At 37.9% G+C, this 26,005-nt stretch overlaps 1 protein-coding gene across 12 annotated transcripts in view; it reads left to right on the top strand.

Moving 5' to 3' along the window:
- Positions 1–26,005, top strand: part of Pde1a (phosphodiesterase 1A) — a 292,768-nt gene that overhangs the window by 226,162 nt on the left and 40,601 nt on the right. For all 12 annotated transcript variants that reach the window (XM_076569764.1, XM_015990557.3, XM_015990555.3 and 9 more), the window contains 5 exons: positions 1,040–1,222; positions 5,737–5,803; positions 9,166–9,282; positions 10,176–10,316; positions 18,487–18,587. In XM_076569764.1, the coding sequence (XP_076425879.1) occupies positions 1,040–1,222; positions 5,737–5,803; positions 9,166–9,282; positions 10,176–10,316; positions 18,487–18,587 (609 nt within the window). The remainder of the gene's footprint in view (positions 1–1,039; positions 1,223–5,736; positions 5,804–9,165; positions 9,283–10,175; positions 10,317–18,486; positions 18,588–26,005) is intronic.

The following is a 26,005-nucleotide window of genomic DNA, read 5'->3' as shown; positions in this document are numbered from 1 at the left end:
ACATGCAAATAACCTGATATTTTATAAATAGGACTTGATCCTTTGAGGATCTGGGCATCCTAGGGTTAAGAGAACATTCTTAATTCCCCATGGGTACTAAGAGACAGCTCCAACCATTTATTTTTATTTTAAAATGTAATTTATTATTGATTATATAAGTGTATATGGTGTGTGTGTGTGTGTGTGTGTGTGTGTGTGTGTGTGTGTGTGCATGAAAATTGCAATATACACATGAAGGTCAGTCTCAGGACAATTTTCAGGAGTCTGTTTTCTCTTTCCACATGGGTTCTGGGGATTGAACTCAGGTTTTCATGGCAAGTCCTTTACCTACTGAGCCATCTCACTGGTCTTGTTCCCCTCCCTTTTAAATGATTTTTTAATAGGTTTTTTTTGACGTTTTAAAATTGATAATGACATTGTTAAAAAGATTATTTTAGAATTCTTAAGTTAATTTGAAGAACTTACTCAATGAAATAGCACATATGAATGACTTTTGAGACCTTCAAAAATTCAAATAGCACGTATTATCTGTACTACATAGAAAAATGAAATGTAAGAGTTGTTATGGCCTCAACTTCCTTTCTTCCTGTTTTAATCGCTTCCTCAATAGCACACACCTATGACTTTTCTTTCCTATCTTTCTTTGTTTTAATCCCCATAAGAATGGCATATTCATGAGACTGACAACTGATACTTAACCGCTGCTAATACTGTTCCTCAATATTTGGGAAGCAGCAGATGCTACCACGTATCATTTGATACCTCCAGCAAATGATCAGCTTGAAAACTCAAGGGCTTTCTATATGTTAACTCAGCTTTTATAAACAGTTCATGTTAAGGAATAATTAGAGAATGGTGTGCCATTACAAAGAAAGGAAGGAAGGAAGGGAGGAAAAGAGAGAAAGAGAGACAGACAGAGAGAGACAGAGAGACAGGTGGGGGGGGCAGAGAGAGAGAAAGAAAGAAAACATTGTGATGCTTGCTTCTTTGTTAGTCTTTGCTCTCCTTCCCCAGTGTTTACCTGTGCATGTGTTTGTAGACGGCTTCTGGACACTGAAGATGAGCTCAGCGACATTCAGACTGACTCAGTTCCACTGGAAGTCCGAGATTGGTTGGCTTCTACCTTTACGCGGAAAATGGGGATGATGAAAAAGAAAAACGAGGAAAAACCAAGGTTTCGAAGCATTGTCCACGCTGTTCAGGCTGGAATTTTTGTGGAAAGGTAAGCAGCATGGTTCCCATCCTAAGATAAGGGAAGCTGAAGGGCAGCAAGCGTGTTGAGTCCCTCCAAGTCCTATGGGTCCACATTACACCTGTGGAGGGCATTTACCGTCCCAAGTCTAACTAGAGTGGATAGTTTGGACTTGTGATGAACATGACCACAGCAAAAGCACTGTGTCCTCGATGTTTTCTTTTTCTTTCTATAAGGCTGACAGGAAGACTGAAATCATACCCATTTTGAAATACACTCTTGTAGATAAGTGTTTACAAACAATGCTGATGTGTTCACAGGTTATTAATCAATTTTATGTAGGCAAATTACAATAACCCCCAAAAATATCCTATAATGGGCAGTAATCTTTATTTCAAAGTCAAGTGAGTCTTTTTTGTCCTAAGTAGAAAAGACCTCCTTCTTCCTCTGTTTTCATTATGAGATGAAATCTCTCTTATTTCTGCTTTGGAGAACTTATGTTTTATTTCACTGAAAGAAGATCCCTGATACCATGGAGGTCACCAGAGTTTTTAGCATTTACACATATTAATATCACCAAGTTTCACATGCTGTTTTTAATCTTTTTTTTTTTTTTTTTTTTTTTTTTTTTTTTTTTTGGTTTTTCGAGACAGGGTTTCTCTGTGTAGCTTTGCGCCTTTCCTGGAACTCACTTGGTAGCCCAGGCTGGCCTCGAACTCACAGAGATCCGCCTGGCTCTGCCTCCCGAGTGCTGGGATTAAAGGCGTGCGCCACCACCGCCCGGCTTTGCTGTTTTTAATCTTTAAGAGAAAGGGCAACTTTTCTTTATATGGAATAAGATGTTTCACAATTATCAAGTATAAACATGTCTGGCAAAACTGAGAAGCATTTACGAGGAATTCCTCAGGTTAAAAAGTACTGTATTTAATTATATGTAAAGTGTCAATTTTAATATTTTTGAAGCTGACCAGATTGAAGGACAGATAAATATTTTATATCAAAACACTATTTCTGAGACAGTGACTGGTTAGATCAGGCTGGCCTTGAATTTTCAATTCTCCTGCCTCAAATTTCTGGAGAGTAAGGACTACAGGCTTATTGTCACCATGCTCAGCTTCGGCACCATTTACTTTGAAGTGAATTCTGGCCCTTTTTTTCATCTTTCAATATTTTGAAGAATCGTTTACAACCAAAGGAACAATGGAAAGGATACTGGATTTTCAAAATGTAAGTAAGAAGGTATAACAAGACTGCTATTGCAAATTCAACTTAAAGATGTGTTAAGACCATAGAGATAATACCTCTCATAGCTTATTTCATGAGGCTACAACCCAAAAGCACATCTAGTGAGTTATTCAGACTACTTTGCTAGCTTCTCAGTCACATCTGCTTGGCTTAAGATAAAAGAATACTAAAGATATTCTAGTGAGTGACAGGGTACCACCTTGTCTGGTGTATTGACTTATTCTAATAGAAGTCTGAAGCAAGGAGGCTGGGCTGAGGAGAATGTCCTTTAGTATACATATTACTGATTTCCCATGGCATCAAATTAAAAACATCTAAGTAATGTTTCAGAGAGTCTCAGATGAAGTAGCATACTTGGCTTGCTGAGGGAATGCAAGTTATCTTCCTTGTTAAAAATATTGCAAACCTTGGCAAGCTGAAAACCAATGCAAACTATGGGTGATATTGAGCTGAATGTGCATTTATTTGAAACACAGTTATGAATTCAGGACTCATATATTGACCTGGTAAGTTTCCATTCTTTTCATATGTGATGCCATACAAATTAAACCTCGTTTCCAAATAGAAATATCAAAATGTGCAGAAGGTAAGTAATATGAAAATTTAACTATTATAAATAACATACTTAGAGTATTTAGAAATAAAATCTTGATCTATCAATATCAAACTCCATTATTGATATTATTTATCTTGAAATTTCAAAAGTAATTACCTTCAATCCTGGAAATATGTCTTGTTGCTTCCCCCAACAAAATCTCCCTCCCAAGACTAAACACCTCAGCAAGTCCTGGCAATTATTTGTCCAAATGTTATTTGGGATCATGATGAGTGTAAGGGTAATTCTCTTTGTTTCTTTTTAGGTTTGGAATTATATTTCATAGTTTTAGAGAAATCTTCAAAAGTAATCCCTATGATTTCACTTGGACCTTACCACCTATTGGATTCTGGGAAATTCATTTGTCTTTTTCAGATATGTATGGCATGTCCCCTCTTTAATGAGACAACAGGTGCATGAAGACCTCTGCATACACTCACATTCCTGGAGCAGTCATGTTGATTTTCCTTTTTATTGACTACAATAAAAAAAATTTACAATTTTGTATTTCTGTCCCTGATGATAGGATTAGGAAGGTTCAGATAATACAGGAATGTTTCTTTTTAAATTATTATAAGAGGGCAATCGTCCCTGCCTCTTTTCATTGCATATAAAAGGTAGTACTCGTGTCTACAATCCATTTCCTAATCTAAGATACTTGGTGGTATCAGAGCAGTCACTGGGCCAGGGAGCTGAGTTATGTGAGAGTTGGAAGCAACAGGATTGTCTGGGAGATAATGAAGGTAGTTAGGGTAATAGTGGTAGCAGCTCTCTTCAGTTGGGTTTTTATTAGATTAGACCCAGCATTTACTTCTTTACTCTCCACAGAAAGCTTATGATTCTCCTTTTTTAAATGAACTATTAAAGACTGTTCTGAATGCCACATAGCCATCAAGTGGCTATCTTATGATTCAAAGCATGGTTCTCTATGCATCCTCCCTTTCCTCGCGTGCCAGGAAATCACACTGATTTGATACTACTTAATGCTTAAAGTGTGCTAATTAGCTTTTGTATTGATCATTTCCCTGTTCATTGCTCCTTCTCACCCCATGTTTCTTTTCTTCATGTTAATGACGGAAAAAATAGGTAAAGATTGTTTTCTTAGAATCCACAACTAAGTGTCTTTATTAACAGTAAATGCTTTCTGGATCCTTTGTTGTGTGATTAGCGCTTTCCTTGCTCTGCAGGATTAGAGTAATTATACTTATCTCCATGGGGTAATTAATAAAAGCCTTTTAATTGTAAACTCTCCTGAGGTTTTTCAATAAAGAAGTTTGTTGCTATACTGATCACCCACATCTAAAAATACCATGATTACTTAAAGTAAATGTGAAATTGAAACAGAAAAGTAAAGTACCCATGTTTCTGTGCTGAAATGGGGAGATGATTTTTTAAGAAAGGGTAGACTAAAGACATAATTAAACACATTTTCAATTCTGAGCTCCCATGAAGTCAATATTTAAAAGGAAAGCACAATAAACTACTAGCTTTTTAACTATTATTTTTCACAGAAATGTGTTTTCTGAATTTTTAATTCATGGAACACAGATTGAAAAATATTTTTATGTTTCCACAGTGATTTGTATTTTTAAAAAATGAAGAATTTTTCCCCCTTGACTCTTTCTTTTCTTCCTTTCCTTCTTTCCTTTTTTTCTTTCTCTTTTTTTTTCGAGACAGAGTTTCTCTGTGTAGCCCTTGCTGTCCTAGAACTCCCTTTGTAGACCAGGCTGGCATTGAACTCAGAGATCCACCTGCCTCTGCCTCTGCCTCCTGAGTGCTCGGATTAAAGGCATGTGCCACCACCACCTAGCTTTCCCTTGACTATTTATAATACTGACCACATCTGTCATATTTAATCAAATTATAGTGTTTTCTTTATGTTCTGGGGAGGGGGTAGTAATAGCAATGTAGTCTAAGGAGTACAGCTTGTATAAATGTGACAGCCAGTTGATACTTGAGCGATGTCTTTCCAGAACCATGAGGAATAGTGTCAAATCCTTCACACTCCTGATAATGGCTGATTGCTTTTATCTGTGTTAAGGTCTTCTTGACTAGACTCTACCTGGTATTTGATTTTCATCAACTTAGCTTCCTATTAGAAACAAACAAGTTACAAATAAATAAGAGTATGCTGCTGTTATTATTATGGAACCAGAAGGAACATTTTCTCAGAATAGTCTTTCTTAAACAATATTGGACAGCAATTTGAACAGTCTTGAGTTACTTTTGTCAATATAACTTTTAATAATATCATTAAAAAAGAGCTGTGTAAATTCTGATGGTGCTGTTTCCCTCTGAGAGTAACTATTCTGAAATAAATAATCACAAATCAATCAATCTAAATGGAAGCATGCCCATGCTATTCAGCCTCTAAAATGTTTGGTATATAAATGGACACAAAAAGAATATTCTGCTCTCACAGATGGGATGGACTGTGAAAAGCATCACAGTACATGGAAAGTACAGTCGACCTGTTAATTGCATGAAGTTCAGGAAAAGCTGTCTTTCATGGAAATTAAGATCACTTCTCAGAGTTGCTATGAGTAGATAAATGCTATACCCCTGCCACCCAAAGAAACAGTGGGGCTGTTATTATCAGCTTTGTCAAACATGGGGGTACAAGGTGAAGAAATCTAGAGTTGTCTTTTCTTGATATTTGAGAAAATACCTGAATGTTGAATATGGGATGATTCTGTCTTTTCAGGATGTACAGGAAGAGCTATCACATGGTTGGTTTGGCGTATCCTGCAGCTGTCATAACTACACTCAAGGTGAAACAATTTCATTTGTTTTCCATTGTAAAATAATCACATGCATTTCCTTTTCCTCAAGTGGCTAGGGAAAAAAATAAGAGTAGGTCTTGGCTGCAGCCTACATAGTACAATATAAAAATTATTTTTGAGCATCTGTTAAACGTAAAGCAACCCAAGCCTTGACTCAGCACAGAGTTCCACAACATCTATGTGACTTATGCTAACAGTCAGTGCCTATCCACACCCTTCCATGGTCACATCAGTGTATGAACTTTTCCTTCAAGCTTTACTTACTTGGCTCTTGATTTTCACTTTCAGATGGCATTGTTTGAGAATATGTATGTCTTTTATGCTTATATTATGTACTAAAAAGGTATTTCAATGTGTTTTTAAGTAACAAAACATAAAGAAGAAAGTTATTCAAGATCTTAAGTCTGAGAAACTATAAAATTGATAAAGAAACTAACCAACCCAAACCAAATTTTCTTGTCTTGTGTCTGTCTCCTCTTGGGACTGCCCTGTCCCATGCCCTATGTGTGATTGCAGTGTTGTGTGTGCAGGAAATGACTCGAAGTGAGAGTCTGCCTGAGGAAGCTGCTGGCTCACACACCTCCATTTTACACTTGGGACGTATAACACAGGTGTGCCTGGTCAAAGTTGTTTGTTCTGTAGGAAAGTCTTGTAGGATGTTCATTCTTCTAAAGTCCTTTTTTTTTTTTTTTTTTGGTCTCTTAATGGTTTCGAAGACTCAATTCTGTCTCCTAAAACACCCTTACAGTGGTGGTTTTCTTATATTAACCAAGAGATTTTGGTTTACTTTGGTTAAACCTAGAAATATTAAGGAGGAAGATCGAATCTAAGATTGCCCGACTGCAGCAAGCACCAGTAACTGGCCAGTGCGGCTCCCTCTCCCTAAGTCAGGATTTTAGAGAGCAGCCCTTCCAGCGGCTTGTGGTCCCTTTCCCAGGAGAGATTAAGTGTTCACAGGGGTAAGAGAGTTGGTTCTTTTACATTGTGAGACAGACACAATGAAAGGGAAGGAACAAGGGTAAGCTTATATACATCATGGGAATGGGGTTGCAAGTTTAATACAGGTTGAAAAACATGCTTCACAGTTTTTCAGATCTAAGAAACAGAAACTGATTCTTAATTACAAATAGAAACCTTAACTTGCAAGGACTTAACAGAGTCCAAACAGGAACTCATTCTTTAACTACAAACAAAAACCTTAACCTGCAAGATAATAGTGTTCCTGATTTGGTCTTACACTTTATTTCCTATTTTAAATTTGCAATGCTTAGTTTTTGTGTTTCCTTTTGTCCTAAGCATACTCTCTATTTGGGTCTGCCCATGCACATTGGATTTAAGTGTTTTAAAAGACTGTTCATTTTTCATGAGGCGTTTTAATGTATTTATGCTTCCAAAACTACAATAAAGACAAGCATGTGACTTTAGTGCCACATTGATATGTTAACTACTCTGTTTTTGAAAGATTTTTGCCATCCCCATTATTTCTTCAACTGTGTAAAAGAAAACTGGCCTTTTTGTTGTTGTTGTTCATTTTAAATTATTTGCATAAAAACCAACTGTAATATTTTGGTATATGAACTCAATCATTTTGCAAAATTAAAAAAAAATTAATTTTAATTGATTAAAACCATATGAAGTGTAAAGTTGAGGGAGTAAACATCACCGAGCAAAGAGCATTTTAGTGAATATGTTTTCTGAAAATCCTCCAGGCCAGTCTGACAGCAATGGGTGCTAAACATCTGTGGCAGGTGAGTGTAAACCACCACTGTCTGTAAAGCCCCCATGAGCAACTGAGAACTATTCATTTTCTCAGCGGGACACTTAACTGAGCCTCTAAGTGGAAGCCTGTAGGTCTGAACCAGCTCTTCCTTGCTAGCTTTGGAATTTGATAAAAGATTTATTGCCCTCCTTAGAGTGTTAGCAATGCTAAAACTCCTTCTAATGAGAATTTTAGATTTTTAATTTACAAAGAGATAAAAATGAGCACTTAGGCATCCCACTGGAGTCAAATGGGAGGGATTTAACAATTGCATGCAAGCAAACAAAGACTTACTTGGTGTTTGATTCTAAGTGATTAAATAAGGCTGGCAAGATGGTCCAGTGGGTAAAGGAGTTTGCCACAAAAGCCCGGTGACCTGAGTTCAATCCTTGGGACCCACTTAAGGATGGAAGGAGAGAACATACTCAACAAAGTTGTCCTCTGACCCCCATATGCATGGGGAAGCCTGAGAGAGCCCCCCCCATAAATAACAAAGTATTTTAAAGTATCATTTGATGCTATCCCTATCACCTTTCATATGACACATTTTTAAAAGAGGCTTCATCAGATTTGACTTAGCTTCAGCATCTCACAGCATATAAAGTTGGTTCCCATAGCAATGTTCATATAAAAGGGAAGAAACTCTGAATGGAGTTGACACACATACAAAATTAATCATTGCTTTAAATTGTTCATGTACTATCCAACACTGAATCTGCCAGTGTGTGTGTGTGTGTGTGTGTGTGTGTGTGTGTGTGTGTGTGTGAATGTGTTCACCAAGTGTTCTTTACTGACAGCCAGGATCTGCTTTAGAACACCATAATGTACTCATTTAGGTTTTTCTTCAGCAAAACCGTGTGGTGACTGTGGTGGCCAGTTAGCCCTACTTGCTGCTCCCAATGCCACTGAGGGGATACATACCCAGTGTTACCTGTCCCACTATAACCATGCCTATGTCCCCAGAAATGTGTATGAAATGGCAAACTGACCCCCTCCTCAATCAAATGACCCACTCCTTGTTCTCACTGTCTCTGGAGGAATCTCTAAGTGAGTGAGCCTAGGTCATGCCAGGGAGGCTAAGGCTCTGCTTCTCTCTGGAATTTACATCCCAAAAGAAGACAGATAATATCAGTGCTTTAAGTCAATTTACTGACTCTTTATGCTGAAATGCCAAGCAAAGAAGCAGGTGAGCAGATGGGTAGAAACAAAGACCGGGACTATTTCCCCTCTGTCTCTCAACTGATATCACCCGTACACTAGCTAGCCTGACTTAAAATGGAGCCAGTCTAGGAAGTGATTTATGGCAGGAAGTCGGAGAGAGCAAAGATGAAGGCTGCATTAGACTGTTCACAAGTTTATTACATCAGCTTCATAACCCTGGGCCTTGAGGAAAAGCCTTGGTGTTATATTATGCATGTCAGCCTCACTCCTGACGCCCTGTCACATCACAGTCCGGTAGAATGTAGTTTGACATATTCAGCTGCAATGTAACCTGTTGTGTGTTCAATGCTTAATTTGTTAAATAATTTTCCATGAGAAGCAGCATAATTATTTGCTATTGCCATCTAAAATATCGACTCTTTTTCTACAGGATGTTGATAAATGGTCTTTTGACGTATTTGCCTTAAATGAAGCAAGCGGGGAACATAGTCTGAAGTTTATGATTTATGAACTGTTTACCAGATATGATCTTATCAACCGCTTCAAGGTCAGAAACTTAAACAGAGTTGAACCGGTTATTTGAATTAGAATGACGGCACAAAACACTGAGTCATTGATTAATGCCTTTAGATTGATTTAGCAGGTCACAAGTTAAAGGTATATGCTCACCCACAGCTCACTGCATGTCTACATCACGAGACCTGGAACATTAATCTCAACAGGCACCTCCTGGACTCTTCACAGAATCCTATTGGGACAGAAACTATGTCTTGAAGAATTGCAATAGATTCCAGGGCTCTCATACTATACATCGAGCCCTTTCTTTTCTTTATTTTGAGGCATGGTCTTTCTATGTAGCCCAAGGTAGCCTTGAATTTGCCTTGTAGCATAGGCTAGTCTTTAACACTCAATCTTCTTGACCCACCACAGGGGCTCTGGGATTTCAGTATTACATTACTGGAAGCTTTTATTAGGCTGAAAAGAAGTGTCTTCCAATTGGTTTCACTTAGAAGCATCTAAACAACAGATTTGATTCAGATTTCTGAGTAGTCTGAGGTTCTAACTTTCATTTGCTCTGGGATCATGACATTGGAAGGGCTGGAAAGTCTGGGAGGCCACCAATTTTCTCATACAGATAGGAAAACTAGACCTTGTGGCTTATACTGGGGGCATTTTATGCTTTTAAGACTAGCTTTTTTTCTTGACTGTGGAAGATAAACAAGAAGAGCTATATGGTATGAGCTATTTCATTTTTACTATAGTCCTCAAAATTGCAAACTAACATATCAATAATATAGTTTTTCAAGGCTAATCACATTTAACTTGAAATCACTGCCCATATTTCATTCATTAATTTGTTCCATTTCTAAACACTGTACTTATGTTTATGTGGGATAACAATTTGAGCCAAAATATAATCATAAATGTTACTTTCCACAGATTCCTGTTTCTTGCCTAATTGCCTTTGCAGAAGCTTTAGAAATTGGTTACAGCAAGCACAAAAATCCATATCATAATTTGATTCATGCAGCTGATGTCACTCAAACTGTGCATTATATAATGCTTCATACAGGTATCATGGTAAGAAACCCTTTATAAATGAAATGTGTTGGCATAGAAACATCAAACACCATTCTTTTGAGTTCCTCTTGTCTCTAATGCCATGGACAAATATGTGTACATCATCATATGTATGACTAACATACATGTAATAATCACTGGGATTTTACAATTTAGTTATATATTTTTCAGAATATATTTTAATTCTGTCAAAGAAAACATACCTAAAGGTCAATTAAAATATATCTAATACGTTAATTTTCTAATATTTGAACTGTAGAACATTCTTTTTTTTCCTTTTTGTTTGTACTTTTTATTCTTTTATTGAAAGAGATTTATAAACTGCCTTCCACAGTGGCTTGATTATTACTGATGACTAATCATCTTATGACAAACCAAACCGGGAGGATTTTAAGTGGTTGGTCATTTAGATGGACCTAACACTAGTGAGAAAAGTTTGTCTGATCCAATCAGGAAATATCAGAGTTGGTATACAGTTGGTGTGCAACTATAGTTATATGGGTAATTATTATAATTATGGCACCCCTCGGGAGGCAGAGCCAGGCGGATCTCTGTGAGTTCGAGGCCAGCCTGGACTACCAAGTGAGTCCCAGGAAAGGCGCAAAGCTACACAGAGAAACCCTGTCTCGAAAAACCCCAAAAAAAAAAAAAAAAAAAAAATAATTATGGCACCCAATGGCTGCTTATCTCTTAGCTTTCTTCTCTCAGACTTGACAAGTGATAGTCATGTGTGGATGGTTAGTGATTCTATCTTCTCTCTCTTCCATTCACTCCATATAGCCAAGAGGGTGTTTAGATTGAGACATTTTTATGAGACCTGACATTTGTCCATTATCTATATATACAAATAAACATCTTCTTCTTATAAAATAGAAAATAGATTTTTTTTTCTCACATAATAGATCTTGAGTTCCCCTCCCTCTACTCTTCTCAGTTCCTTCCCACCTTACTATCTCCCAAATGGATTGATCCCCTTTCTGTCTCTCATTAGAAAACAAGCAGGCTTCTAAAGGTAATAATAAAATAAAAATATGACAAGATAAAACAAAAACTAACACATTGGAAAAGGATGATACAAACATACAGAAAGAAAGCCCGCCCAAGAAAAGGCACAAGAAACAGATATAGATACAGAGACCCTTTTATTTTTACACTCAGAAATCCCATAAAAACACTGAACTAGAAGCCATAATACATACACAAAAGACCTATAGGGTTTTAAAAAAGGAGAGAAATTATATATAAATAAGATAAAAATTTTAAAAAATAAAATTAGATAGAGCCCTGATATAACATTATGAGACAAGAACCCTGCAAAGGCGCCATTGAGTACATTTTCTATTGGCCATCTGCTGCTGGGCATACAACTGCTGTATTTAAGCGTAGTTGTTTCTGCATTCTTCCTGTGTAAACTCTTTATTACGGGAATCAACCAAAGAGTAAAACAATTAACCTAAAGAAAAAGTCTTCAGAATATGTTAAGAATAAATACTCTTTCCTCAGCCGGGTAGTGGTGGCGCACGCCTTTAATCCCAGCACTCGGGAGGCAGAGCCAGGCGGATCTCTGTGAGTTCGAGGCCAGCCTGGTCTACCAAGTGAGCTCCAGGAAAGGCGCAAAGCTACACAGAGAAACCCTGTCTCAAAAAACCAAAAAAAAAAAAAAAATACTCTTTTCTCACTCACTTCTAGCTCTCCTAACTTCAGGGCTTTTCCTCTTGTGCTTACAATGCTCATCACAGACATACTCTTAGAGGGGGCTGGGGGAATTATTTATGTGACTGTTCCTAGACATTCTTTTCTGTGTTTTGCACCTGAATTAATGAATGAATGAACAAGAAATTCAACAAAACAAATATTAGCCTAGCAGTAACGGAGGATCCTGAGAGGGCTAGGCATTTCTGTAGTCTTCCAGCTCAGAATGACAATGTGAAGGAGAAAAGGAAGGACCTCCTAAAGTGGGCAGTGAGAGGTGCAGGCCATGAGCCAGCCTCATGTCCTGTGCCTTCTCCATTTCTCATGTGCCAGTCCTGGCTGAAATAATGTCATTAATTTCTGCAAGTGGCATTGATTTGAGCTAAATACTTAGGGCTACGATTCTCAGAATTGAAAGCTCATGTATCAATAATGTGGTTTCTCAGAACTATCCCCATTCTACTGTCCACATGGGACTCATCAGCTGCCCTCAGTTAACCTCCTCACTCAGTGTCAGGGTTCTAAGAAAAGCCTTTGGGGCTTTAGTAGAGAGTCCTAAAGAGCTTGGCAACTTGTAGTGGGTAAATGGTTTTCTAAGGTTCTAATGCAGAAAATTATCATCATAGTTGCTTCCCCTCTGCCCCCCCCAAATTAATTGTGTTCATACTACATATAATGTTCAATTGTAAGGGTCCACCCTATATTGACCGAATAATTTTTTTCTTTGTTTTCCTTTGTGTGGTAAACTTTGCAGATCATTCAATGCTCTGGGCTCAGATCCCTCTCTTGCCCTGCGTTCCATATTATCTGTTACTGGGGAAAAAAAATCATCCAGAATGTAGCAGCTTCAAACAACAATGTGTTATTCTCACTCCAAGGCCTGTGGTTAAGAGTCCCAGTGAGGAGACTTTCACTTGAGGTCTCCCATGTGATAGCATCTGGCTAGCAACAATGGCTGGAGACATCTGAGGACGTTCCTGCCTTGTGGTCTAGGATGTCACTTTTGTGAATGGTTATTGATATGGCTGGTGGCTGGAATCTCAGATGGGTACTTCAGAGACATTTTAAATATTCACTAGACTGGAGAAATACCCATGCTATAACAAAGCAATCATTTCAAAAACTGTCCTAAAAGAAGTATTTTGGGGAGTCTTTGTTTCTCTTTCTAGTTGTACATCAACGAGTGCCCCTATGTAGCACCTGAGTTTCTTCAAAGCCGAAGGTTGAATGAGGCTGCATTGTCTCACTTCTTTCTGGAATGCTCCACTTCCACTTGCTGTACTGTGCATGGCCTACCAGAATGGAAAGAAGGGCCTCCTGAGCAGTAATGTGTCCTGCGGGACACATTGCCTTAGGGTTCTCCTCTTGCCTCTGATTTCTAATGCCTCTGCCCTGATTCCCATGGTGAGCCGATTTTTCTTTCAAATGTTTGACATTCCCTCTTCCCAGAGTTTAGTCATTTAAACAGTTAACTGAAAACAACAAGTAAAGGAAGATTTATGTAGATGACACTTTAAAGTGGAAACTAGTTAGTTTTCTGAAGAGGGAGTGGAAATGCAAAGCCTACTTGGCTCTAACTCAAGAGCTGCTCAGTTGTGAAGTGAATTGAAAAAAGTATGTGACGTGGGCGTCAGAATTTCATTATTTTACAATATCTTTACAAATGTCCAAACTCATTTTGTTGTTTTCTTTTGTTTACTATAAGGACACAGGAACCAAATCAACATCTCTTTTATTCTGAGAATCTCAAGTCGGAAGGTTACACTGAAAAAGTGCGAGGTGTCACATTAGTGGACAACCAGATAAATTCAAATCCACCATGTGACTTTACCCTCAGATTTCCAGGGAAGATCTGTTCAGCACATCTTGAAGCCTGGGTAATCTGAGCCCGCATCCCCTGCTTCCTTGTATAACACCCAGACAATGAAGTCATTAGTGCAGGTCAGAGTCACTATGGAGAAAACCACAAATGTGGATGTAACTCCCTTCCTTTTAAGAAAATTGACATGACACTTTGCTTCCGATTTTAATCATTCTTCAGCAAAGTATCAGTGGGGTCAACCGTGAGTTTGACCATTACAAAATTAGTCAGCTGGTAAACCTAACTTAGTCTCGAGTAAAATCCAGAAAATGCATTTAATTAAAGCAAAAGAGAACGATTTTTTACAATGGAGTACAATTTTTGTGGTGAAATGAATTCATGAATGTGTTAAGTATTTTGTCAAAATGAGATCATGCTGTCACCCTAACAGTTTCAGGGAAGTGGTTTTAATAAGCTTTCTTCTGCGGTGCTAGGTGAATGCTACTTTTCATACAGTTGAACAGCTTTGATCTTTGAAACAAAAATGCATCACAGAAATACCGGCTAAACCTCTTCGAGTCTTTTCTCACCATTCAGATTTGATATGGAAAAGACTAGGTCACTCATTCCTTTTAATGTTGAGTTGATTCCCTGCTATTTTGAGCTGGTCTTATCAGAGTGGCATTAATAGAGCACTCCAGTTCCAGGCCATGCTGTCAGGTGACTAATGCGTCTGTCACCTGCAAGGTGTTCTGAGGAGCACAGCCTGAAAGGGGTTGTGATGAAGCTCCCTGTGTTTTAACATCCGAGGGAAGCCCTCAGTCCTGACAGTCAGCCTTGAGAAGCAGGGACGAGATGCTGGCGCAGCTGCTGTGCCTCCCTTTCTCTCCTTTTGCCCCTTGATTAACTTGTCACCTGTGCCATGGTGACAGTGATGTGCAGAAAATCCATTTGCTAAAGAGCCATTGCCATATGGAGTGATGCCAAGCTACCTGCAACTGTCTCTTTAAAGACAAGGTCATTCTAGGGCCTTAGCCAAAGCACTTTTATACTTGGTGGCTGGTTGCATTTGTTCTCTCTAATGATCTCATGAGAAGAAAGAGAGGTGACTTCCAGTCTTTCCTCTGGAACTCGCAACCCACTGACTGCCCAGACACAAACTCCCACACTTTGGGGTGATTCCATTTTCCTCTGATCCATCTACAGAAAATGTGTCATGGTCTGTAGGAATGGCTTCCCCAGCAAGACTGTTTGAAAGAGCATGGGCTTAGGAGGCTGCTGCCAGCTTTGAAAATACTACCTGCTACTTCTAATGCTAGCTCTGTATTTTGGTCTCCTTGTCACTAAAACAGAGTCAATAATACTGTGCAATTCACAGGCTGGTAATGAAGAACCATCAAGTCTCATTATAAGCATGTTATGTATGTAGTACCTGAAATAAACAGCTGATAATACTAGGCATAGTATCAGGTTTCATGATGTAATACCTTTCTATGTTAAATTAGAGCAAACTACTCAAGTTTATTTAAAAAGATGAAGAGAAAAAAAATATCCATCCCCAACACTTTAGGCTAAAATTGTTATTATGTCCCTTTGAAATTTTGTTAAGAACCAAGTCAACATGATCTTCTGATCTGAAATTCTCACTAGCCCAAGCATATTCTTTATCACACATGCACACATACATATATAGCAATTCAAATGTGAACATGGTCTTACAGTTCCATTAGCTTTTACCCATTCAAATATCCAATTCTGTTTTTGAAAGCTCAGAATATGGGCAGTTGTCTTGAGCCATGAAAGTTACTGTGAGCCACAGGAAGAAAAGAAAACACAATAATTTTTTATCTGAATCCCAGTTCTCGTCTCTGTGTAACCTCTGATGTGTTGATCCAGTTCCACAGGACTCAGCTCTGCTATCTGCCAACATAAAGATACAAATATTTATCTCCTGGGTGGAAAATAGAACAAGTATAAAAATAATGGAATCATCTCAAAGGCCCATTTAACAACAGTTCTAGCTCCTTCCTCTCTGTCATTGATGTGTAAGCTAGGAGTAGTCAATACTTCCTTCTGCTATAACCCAAGGACTGCCCACTTAAGAATACATTAGTCTGAGCCCTATTCTAGGGCACATACTGTCTACATCTTACATGAGATGCAGAATCTACATCACTCATGGCTCATCATTTTAACCTTGGATTTCTGCCCTTCAGGAACCAGCAGACCCCCAGTGTTGTATTCAGTTCTGTTCCAGATGGGAAACGTGGTATGATCTGATCTCGTATGTCCCCAAGAGTTATTTTAGAAATCTACAAATTTAAATGTTTGTTTAGCTATAAACACATTCACCACCAGCAATAAGTGAATCAGCTAGCAGTCATTGCAAAATTATTTTACTAAGACGAAAATAGATATTTTTCAATTGAATGTGAAAATTTCTATATTCCCAAATTATTTTCTCCTATAAACATATTCAAAAAGGCCATCACACAGTAGTACTTAAGTGGAGTTCATAGAGAAACTTCTCTTTGTGGGAGGCAGAGATTAACTAGGAGAAAAACAGGAAATACATTTAAAATCAATTTTGATAGCTAGGAAGATAATTTTAAATAATTATGAGCTAGTCTGTCATGAAATTCCATCTCTAAATTTACTTTGCAGCCTTATATTTGGCATTATCATAGTAGGTATTGAAAGTTGCTTTTTTCCCCAACCAGTTAAATCTATGAATACAATCAATAAGAGATACTTGAAGAAGATAGGTGGCTTCTGTTCCCTCAGAAACATGTTTCTTTAATAAAACACTGGATCTCTGGGGGCCCAACTATTTTTATTTCATTTCTACTCACTTCATTGTGTCTAGTTCCATGGTCTCAGCGGAAACTCTGGAGGCTCAGTCCCAGCTCAGCCTAACACAGGCTATTACTAAGGTCACTTTCTTCCTTTCAATGACTCTCAAGTGAGTGTTTACATGCACCAGACACCTAGCTACACTGAGTTCCTTCGGTTCTAAAAGTCATTGCCTGCATTTAGGGCTTTCACATTTCAAGTGTCGTCAGTGAAGGCATGCCAGTTGTCATCTTCTAGATTTAATGCTCTGCAGTATAAAGTAATAACTGTAGTGAAGTGTCATTTGCTCTGTGTTTAGCTATTGGACAAGGCTTTGGTAGGAATAGCACATAAATTTACTCTAAACTTTGGAAGCTCACAGAGGAACACTCACTAATTCCATTTTAATGGGATCTGTGGCTTAGACAGTAAACATCTCACTTTCCCGATGACGAAGAGACTCACACATGGACTGACTGATCATATGCTCTCTTCCACTGCTCCCTCCTACTTCTCTCTTATGCAAATCTGATGATCTTCATCTCTACAAACAATATTTCCTGGTATGTGTCAAATTCTGCAGTTGGTTCTGTGAGGGAACACAGCTCAGTGAGCCCCAAGAGACTGCCATTGCCAACTCACAGGCCGTCAGTGGCTCCTGCCTGCCTTTTATATGAAACCCAAATTCATCATTTTTAATTAAAGGAGACCTTCAGTTGGTTTCATACTCTTCATCCTCTTTTCAACCTCATTTCATCTGACTCTCAAACTCAACATATGTGTGTGAATGTATATGCATATATATATATATATATATATATGTGTGTATTTATGTATGTTTGTATGCATGTATGGGTGTGGGGGTTAGGTTATGTGTTTCATATGTATGGAAAGTGTCCAAAAGAAAACTCCAACTCACTTTAGAATCCATTTTCCTAATCCAAGTCCTATCTTCTTGCAGGACTGTCCAAAAGAACATTTGTTGACAGTCTTGTTGTGTCTTAACTGTTCTGTATGAAATCACTTGCCCAATTTGATCAATGAACATGTGAAACTTACCTTCTGCAATGGGGCAGTGAATTTGATTCTATTATGTTTTATTTATTTTTAATTGTCACATGTGTGATTGTGTGTTATACAGAAAATGAGTGATAAACAATGCATTCAATTACTCCATAAGCTATAACAGTAAATAAATGGCATCAGGCAGCTCATAAAAGAGGAGTCAATGTATCTGAAATAGATGGACCTGGATTTTACATGAAAACAATTATTCTTTACTTTGTCATTATCAAGTTTCACTGAATGGTAACATATGTGCTATAAATACAAAACTGGGTAAATTCTCAGAAATATTTCCACATCCTTAAATCTAAAAACAAAGTTCAATTTCTCTCTTGAAAAGAATAAGTACTTTTACTTTTAAATGAAAATTTGTTTTCATAAAGTCTTCAAAAATTATCTAAATATACATTTTGGTAAAGGTGAGCTCTATGTTTTAAAAGACCACTATATTATAATTTATGTCATAAGATCCCAAACTAGTGAAGTTGTAACCTCAAAATCATTTACAGTCAACCTTTCACACAATGGAAATAGACTCCTTTTCTAAGAAGTAAAGGTGATCATATTTTGAATTTTAAATTTTGAATTTACAGAGCATGAAACAATCATTGATTTCATGAAGCAGCCATTATTCATAATTGAGTGAAAAGGGAAAACATAGGAAAGAAACATCACATTGTTTTATATGATTGTGCATTCTGAACACACTGAAAACTTGCCCATAAAGAGAAATGATGATAAAGATGTTGAATGTGATGAGATGTCTCCTTCCTTTGCTAGCACTGGCTCACTGAACTGGAAATTTTGGCGATGGTTTTTGCAGCTGCCATTCATGATTATGAGCACACAGGAACAACAAACAACTTCCATATTCAGACGAGGTAAGTGCAACGAAGTCTTTGACAAGTTAGAATTGAAAATTTATTTTTCTCAAAAAGAGAGGACCTAGAAGATGACCATTGAACAATGAATATATACCAATTAAAATTATTTTATGCATTTTATTTCTTCTTAAGAGAAGATGTTTAGAACATGTAGAGTTTACTAAGAATGGATTTAATGATTTTTAGCAAAACTTAAGCTTTCACAACTTTAATCAATCTACTACTGTTTTTCAAAACACACACATTTCACCTGAGTATTTAACATCTTAAAGCACATAGATGTCTATAAGATAAATTATCTCTGCCAAGGCTTTGCCTGAGCAGTCACATATATCAGATATTTATTCACTGAGGCACCTCATATAATAGATTGTCTAAGGCATTATTTTATGTCAGTGTATAGTAGGAGATATACAGTTTTATTTTTTTAAGAAATTAAGAGATTGAAGAAATCTCATTCCAGGGCAGTACAAAGTATTCAAAGTATTCAATATAATTGAAAAATAATATGCTTTAATGATGGTTATAATGGCAGTTACTTAAACCAATATACTAGAGTGAACAAGTATTATAATATCCTCTAGGGTTTCTATAACAAAATACCACTGAATGGGTGGTTTAAACAGCGTACAATTTCTTTCTTACAGTACTGGAGCCTGGGAGTCTAAGATCAATGTGTTAGTGGCTTGTTTTCTTCTAGCTCTCCCCCGTGACTTGCAGGAAGCAACCCCCTTATGTCTTTCCTCTCTGCATGTACTTCTCTGGTGCTTCTTCCTCATATGAGGGCACCATTCATAAGAGATTCAGTTCTTCCACTTACCTCGTGTATACCTTTAATAGATTTATATCCAAATACAGCCACACTGAGGATTAGAATTTTAACATAGCAATCCAGTGGGGATGGAGTGCAGAACTCAGTCTGTAAAAGGAAGGTACCTTAAGATCTTTTTAGTTAAATGGAGATATCAGTGCCTGAGAGGTATAATAGAGTATAGGACAAATCAGGATCAAACTCACTTTCTATATGTGGAATCCTCATATTTCTGTGTTTGATTAGCCACGATTGCTTAATGAGGAAATATCACCTGCATATCTCTGGAAAACTATAGAAATGCTCTGTTGAGAAAACGCTATTCTGTGGCATGAATCTTAAAGAGTCTTGTTAATAAGATCAAACCTGAGGCCAGTTATTGGGGTGAATGCTGGAAGATCAGAGAAGCAGAACAAGCCACAGCAACCTCACCTTGCCAATTCCTCAGCTGATCCTGTTTCCTCAGACTGGAAGCCTCTGAGTCCTCATCCGAATGGCTCTCAGCTGAACTGTTGCTCAAAAGCCTAAAAGCTTAACCAGCCAAATACTTCTAGTTTCTGGTCCTCATGCCTTATATATCTTTCTGCTTTCTGCCATCACTCCCTGGGATTAAAGGTTCACTTCTTGGGATTAAAGGCATGTGTCACCATGCCTGGCTGTTTTCAATGTGGCCTTGAACTCACAGAGATCCAAAGGGATTTCTGCCTCTGGAATGCTAGGATTAAAGGCGTGTGCTACCACTGCCTAACCTCTATGTTTAATATTGTGGCTGTTCTGTCTCTGACCTCAGATAAGTTTAATGGAGTGCACAATATTTTGGGGAATACAATACCACCACACTAAAGCTTGTTTGTTTGTTTTTTTAAAAGCTTTATTGGCGCCAAGCAGTGGTGGCACAGGCCTTTAATCCTAGCACTCTAATTCAGCAGGCAGAAGCAGGTGGATCTCGGAGTTCAAGTCCAGCCTGGTCTACAGAGCAAGTTCCAGGATAGCCAGGGCTACACAGAGAAACTGTCTCGAAAACAAAACAAAAGAAAAGAAAAACAAGCAAGCAAAACAAAAAAAAAAAAATGCTTTCTTGGCATATGTTAATCACATTCAATAGTGAGTTTCATTATAATATCTTCCTACATGCATATGATGTTTATAACTAGATTTGTCCCTTCTCTTGTGTCTGTCCCACGCTTCCCCATGCCTTTGCTCCCCCTATTTAGTACCGCTCTACTTTGTGTCCTTTTGTGTATGTGTCTATGGCCCAATGAGTTTGAATACAGTTCATACAGGAATGTGATTGAAGGGTTGTTTAGACGAGCATGGACACTTTGCCAGTGAGGACATCTGAATAAATGTCTCTCCCTATCCTATCAAACATTAACTGTGTATAAAGCCAAAGGTAAGAGTAGGGCCCAATGAACCTCTCCCTCTTCCATGACATGGTGGTAAGGTATTGAGAAGCCCAGTCTTGTGTGAATCTTGTGCAAGCTATCACAGCTGCTTTATGTTCAAAATGCAATGGCCATGTCATGACCAGAAGACAGTTTAGCACGCCACTCTTTTGCTTCTAGCTCTTACATTCCCTCTATTCCTTCTTCTGGAATGTTCTCTGGCATTATCACCTTAATGAGGGTGATATAGTTGTTCTGCTTATGGCTCAGATACAGCTGTTCCCTTTGTGGATGAGCATTCAATGGTTACTCTTATCACTGTGATCAGTTGTATACCTCTGCAGTTACCACTACCTACTGAAAACAAAACAAAACAAAAAACAACCCTTTCTCACCAAAGCTGATAGCAAGACTAACCTACAGGCATAAACAACGTTATTTAGAAGCAAGCTGATATGCATATTATGCTCATTAAGCAAAAACTATGTTAGTAAATTCCCAACCTGGACTTATGATCTCCTCAGCCATGGACTTTTGACCAGGTTTACAGTACCAAACATGAATTTTCTCCTGAGGCAGTGGGCCACAAATCCAATCAATAAGTAGCTTATTATCTCCATAACACAGAAGCCGCTGTTACACCAATGGACACGTCTTGCATGTCTGATTTGTGGTGTGCATACAGGATCCATGGCAAAGAAAGACTGTTGGTAAGAGTCCTCCAGCAGCAAGCAGGGAAGTCTCTATCACAAGGAAGAATCAGTTTCTAGTGAGGAAGCGTCCCAGCCAGCTCCAACTTAATTTCTCTGTGTCTAAGACTGGAGTGTACAACATCATAAGCAATAGTTGTTACCATCTCGTTCTGGTGGGAAACCAACAGCAGTAGTAATTGCCTGAATCATTTAGGGGGCTTAGGAAACTCCCTGACTATACCTCATAGGAAGGTATTTCCTGCCTGAATTTCTTTTAATAACCGCAAACTGCTGGAAAAGCAGCTTTATGTGCACATAGGAGTACCTCCATTCAAATTCTATTTTATTTTTAGTTAGTTACTTATCAGTCTCCTGTATGGCCATTTTATATATAGTTTTAGCTGATCTTTCTTCCTTTATTCTTCCCAACTACCCTGACCCACAACCATACTTAAACCTATCCATTTCCAGTACTCCTCTTACCATCTGGTCAAATATGGTTGTTTTTGTTTGTTTTGTTTTGATAAACCATTCTTAGAACAATTTTAGATTTATAGGAAAAAAACTGATCATGGGGCACAAGGTTTCTATATGCTTAACTCAGCCACCCTACAGATTTGCCCTATAATCAGAAGCAATATATACCTTGTTATGGAGCTCTAATTACAATTAGTAAGCTACTATTGCCATGCTACTAATTAAAGTCCTGGCTTTACTTTAGGGTTCCAACTTTGTTCATAATTTCCATGGATTTTGATAAATGTTTAATGTACCCCACGGTAGTTTTAGTGATTTAAACGTCCCATCTTCTTTGCTTATTTCTCTCTTGTTTTACCAATGGGAACACAGATCTTTTAAAGATTGGATTAGTTTTGCCTTTTCCAAAATGTCATGTTGAAATTAGGCAGTATGTACCCTAGGCTGTTTTTTTTTTTTTCCCATTTAGCAATATGTGTTTAAGGTCTCTCCATGGTTTCTGGTGTCCTGATAACTCATTTTCATTCTTGATAATACTATTACATTGCATGGTCCCACCACAACTGGTGGGACTAGAAGAATTTTAGTCTACTAGATTTTGGCTCTTATGAATAGAGCTGCTATAAACATAAATATGCTAGTTTTTAATGTGGTTGGTTCATTTAAGTTTTTAACAAATATTTCAACAACTAGTATTTCAGATATAAGGAGTTTTTGTATTAGCATTGGGAGGAAAGACACAATCCATTGCAACATTAGGTATTGTAAACCTTAATGGAATGCCAGGCAGTGGTGGCACATGCCTTTAATCCCAGCACTCGGGAGGCAGAGCCAGGCGGATCTCTGTGAGTTTGAGGCCAGCCTGGGCTACAGAGTGAGTTCTGGGAAAGGCACAAAGCTACAGAGAAACCCTGTCTCAGAAACAAAACAAAACAAAACAACGACCTTAATGGCGACCTAAGATGACTGAAATCCAACTTATAGATCATCTGGTTTGTATTCCATGATATATTAAGAAAAATTAAGATCATTAGGATAAAGTGACCTATGAAAATACAGTCAGTGGATGGCTATGCTGACATCGAGAATTTGAGAAGAGGGCAGACTCAGTATGGTAACTACCCAACTCTGCTCCCACAGCAAGATACAGACATAGGGTGGGTCCAAACTGTTCAAGTCTCAAATAGGATGGGCAGTTGATCAACAGAAAAAGTTGAAACTCAGTGAAAATGTGGTGAAGACATTCTGTCTCTCCCTGGACTCATGTCCCCAAGAAAGACATAGAAACAGTAGGAAAGAAGAACCTTGAAATCTGGTTATAAACCAGGAAGTTTATTAATTCATTTTGCAAAGAAAGGGAACCCCTTTCCTTATATTGTATTATGAATCAAAGGAAAAGAAGAGCATTCAGGTCAAGGTTGCTTATTGAAGACTTTTTGTACGTACAGAATCCATAACAGGGATGAGTTATATAAAGACAGGTCATTACTGAGCTGGGCTTTGTATAGGCAGAGTTCCAGGGTTTGGTGAAGGGAGCAAGTGACCTGTAAAGAGAGAGCAATGCTTGCCCTTTCTGCTCTGAGCAGTGGAAACCAAACTGGTTTCTCCTATGCTGCATCAGGATATCACATATAGCTTCCTTTTCACTAATCATCTGCAGCAGGGTGAAGAGAGCTAACTTATTTAGTTAGTGCTGGGTTTGGAGAAGAAGGAGGAAGCACGGAAATTAGATGAGGGAGAGAAGGATGCCACATGAAGAGGAGAGAAGGAAAGGGTGATGATGGCAGAAGAATCAGCATTTTCCTCATTTATAGTAACTAATTAAGATGAGTGTGGTTTTATATTTCACTGCTTTTCTTATAAATTGTCTACCAGAGTCAATTATTTAATGGAGTCATTTTACATGAACTTGAAAGTTCTATGAAAACATTATTTCAATGACAAAAACATGCAACAGTATAACATTTTAAGTTTATGACATTACCTTCACATTGCCAAGGGAGAAATAAGATCAAATGTCACCAATAACATTAATTCTGTTTTATTTTATAGTGTTCATGCTATTTGGATGTAGAGGGCTTTTTCCTAGATGGAGACACATTTACCATGTAAACAAAATGGATGAAAATGATTTAGAACACAGGGCAAGGCTGCATTTGAGTTCACTAAAGCTATTATAATGGGTGAAATCCTTGAAAGTGTAAATAAATGGAATTAATTTTCTCTTTGTGAACAGCAAATGCCGAGCTACATGTTACCATGGATACTACATGTTGCTTAGAGTCTTGTTCTTTTCTTAGCAGTAAAAGATCATCAAACATTAAGACCATGCTGTATTCTCAGTACGCTTGTTTCATTTATGAGACAAAACCGAAAGTACTTTGCTATGCTAAATCTGGTTCAAAAACACAGCTTTACTTGTTTTAAGGATATATAATAACCTTGAAAATCTTACAATAGATATGTCAGGAGATACATGATACAAATGAGATAATTGGAAAACCATAGGTTTCCTATAATCAGCAAACTTCTAGAAATACATGTGGCATTTTATTCAATTAATATTGATTTAACTATCCCTTAAATACAGATTACATATGACCTTCTTTTGTGTTGAGCTATGTCTGTTAGTTAAGTGAGTTTTAGGTTGTGAGATTTTTGAAAGATATATGACATTAGTTAGACAATTTCATTTTTGTGACAGTGCAGGATGCATAGGAGTGAGAGATTAATCTAGTGATTAATAGGCTGATTCACTTATGCGGAGTTTACAAAAGGCTTGCTTTATCTGGCAGACTATTAGATGATGCTCTTGAATACACTGCTTGCAGGAGATGTCATATTTTTTTTTGTTTTTTCTTTTAAAAATATTATGTCTGGATAATGCAGACAGCATGATTTTATGGTCTACATAGCAAATGGCTACTACAGAGAAGCAAATCATCTTACACATTCACCCATCTTTTTTGTATTGTTTTAGTGACAATGTTGGTTCTTTGTTTTGTACTTGTGTGCTCATCAATAAGCGTTCAGTAACAGGTGAGAGTTAGGTTGTAACTACAACATCAAAAAGCCAGAGACAGTCCATTTGTGCAACACAGTTCCTTACCACAGTGTCTTAGTCAGGCTTTCTATTACTGTGATAAAACACAGCATGGGAAGGAAAGGGTTTATTTCAGCTTACAACTCTCAGGTTGCACCATTTCACAGAGGGAAGTCAGGGTAGGAACTTAAAGTAGGAACTTGGGGGCAGGAACTGAAAACAGAGACAGCCGTGGAGGAGTGCTTCTTACAAGTTTGCTCAGTCTGCTTTCTTACACAGCTCAGAACCGTCATCCCAAGTATGGTACCACTCACAAATGGCTGGGCCCTCCCACACCAATCATTAATCAAGAAAATGGTCCATGGGTTTACCTACAGGGCAATGTTATGGAGGCATGTTTCACTTGAGAGTCCTTCTTTCCAACTAGTCTAGATTATGTCAAATTGACCTAAAGCCAACCAACACACATAGCAAATATATCTAAGAAGAAAGAGGAGTGCAAGAGGTACTAGGCACTAGGAGGCGTGTAATAGTGCAGTTGCTGTGGGCTTTCACTTTCTCTTACCTCTGATCACTGCTGCTTCCTTTCACTGTGCTAGCCTGTGTGGCTGGCTCGCCAACTGAAGATACTGCAGATAATGGTTCTGCTTCCAATCCATACCTGACATGCCAGGAGGAGAGAACGAGGAGGCCACGACTCCACTTCACAGAACCCAGAATGCTTGCAACGGGTCCATACCTTGGACTAGAATATCAAGTCTATCCAGACAATTTGAAGTAGTTTATTAGTTTGGAGTTTATATTATATGAAAATATAGGCAGATGAGAAATAAAAGACTCTTGATGAATTCACTTAAGAGTAAAATGTCTGCCATAAACCTGTGTTGAAAACAACATTCTCCATTCTAATTTACAGCGAGTGCATCAGTAATATTCAAATTTAATCACAGAAATGTGTGGGAGAAAGTGATTTCCATCATACTCTTTATCCCCCTCCTAAAGTAAAT

The sequence above is a fragment of the Peromyscus maniculatus genome, chromosome 4 (genome assembly GCF_049852395.1).
Source record: "Peromyscus maniculatus bairdii isolate BWxNUB_F1_BW_parent chromosome 4, HU_Pman_BW_mat_3.1, whole genome shotgun sequence".
In the NCBI taxonomy this organism is placed as follows: Eukaryota; Metazoa; Chordata; class Mammalia; order Rodentia; family Cricetidae; genus Peromyscus; species Peromyscus maniculatus.
Note: the sequence above shows the minus strand (reverse complement) of the source record. Positions and strands in the feature narration are given on the sequence as shown.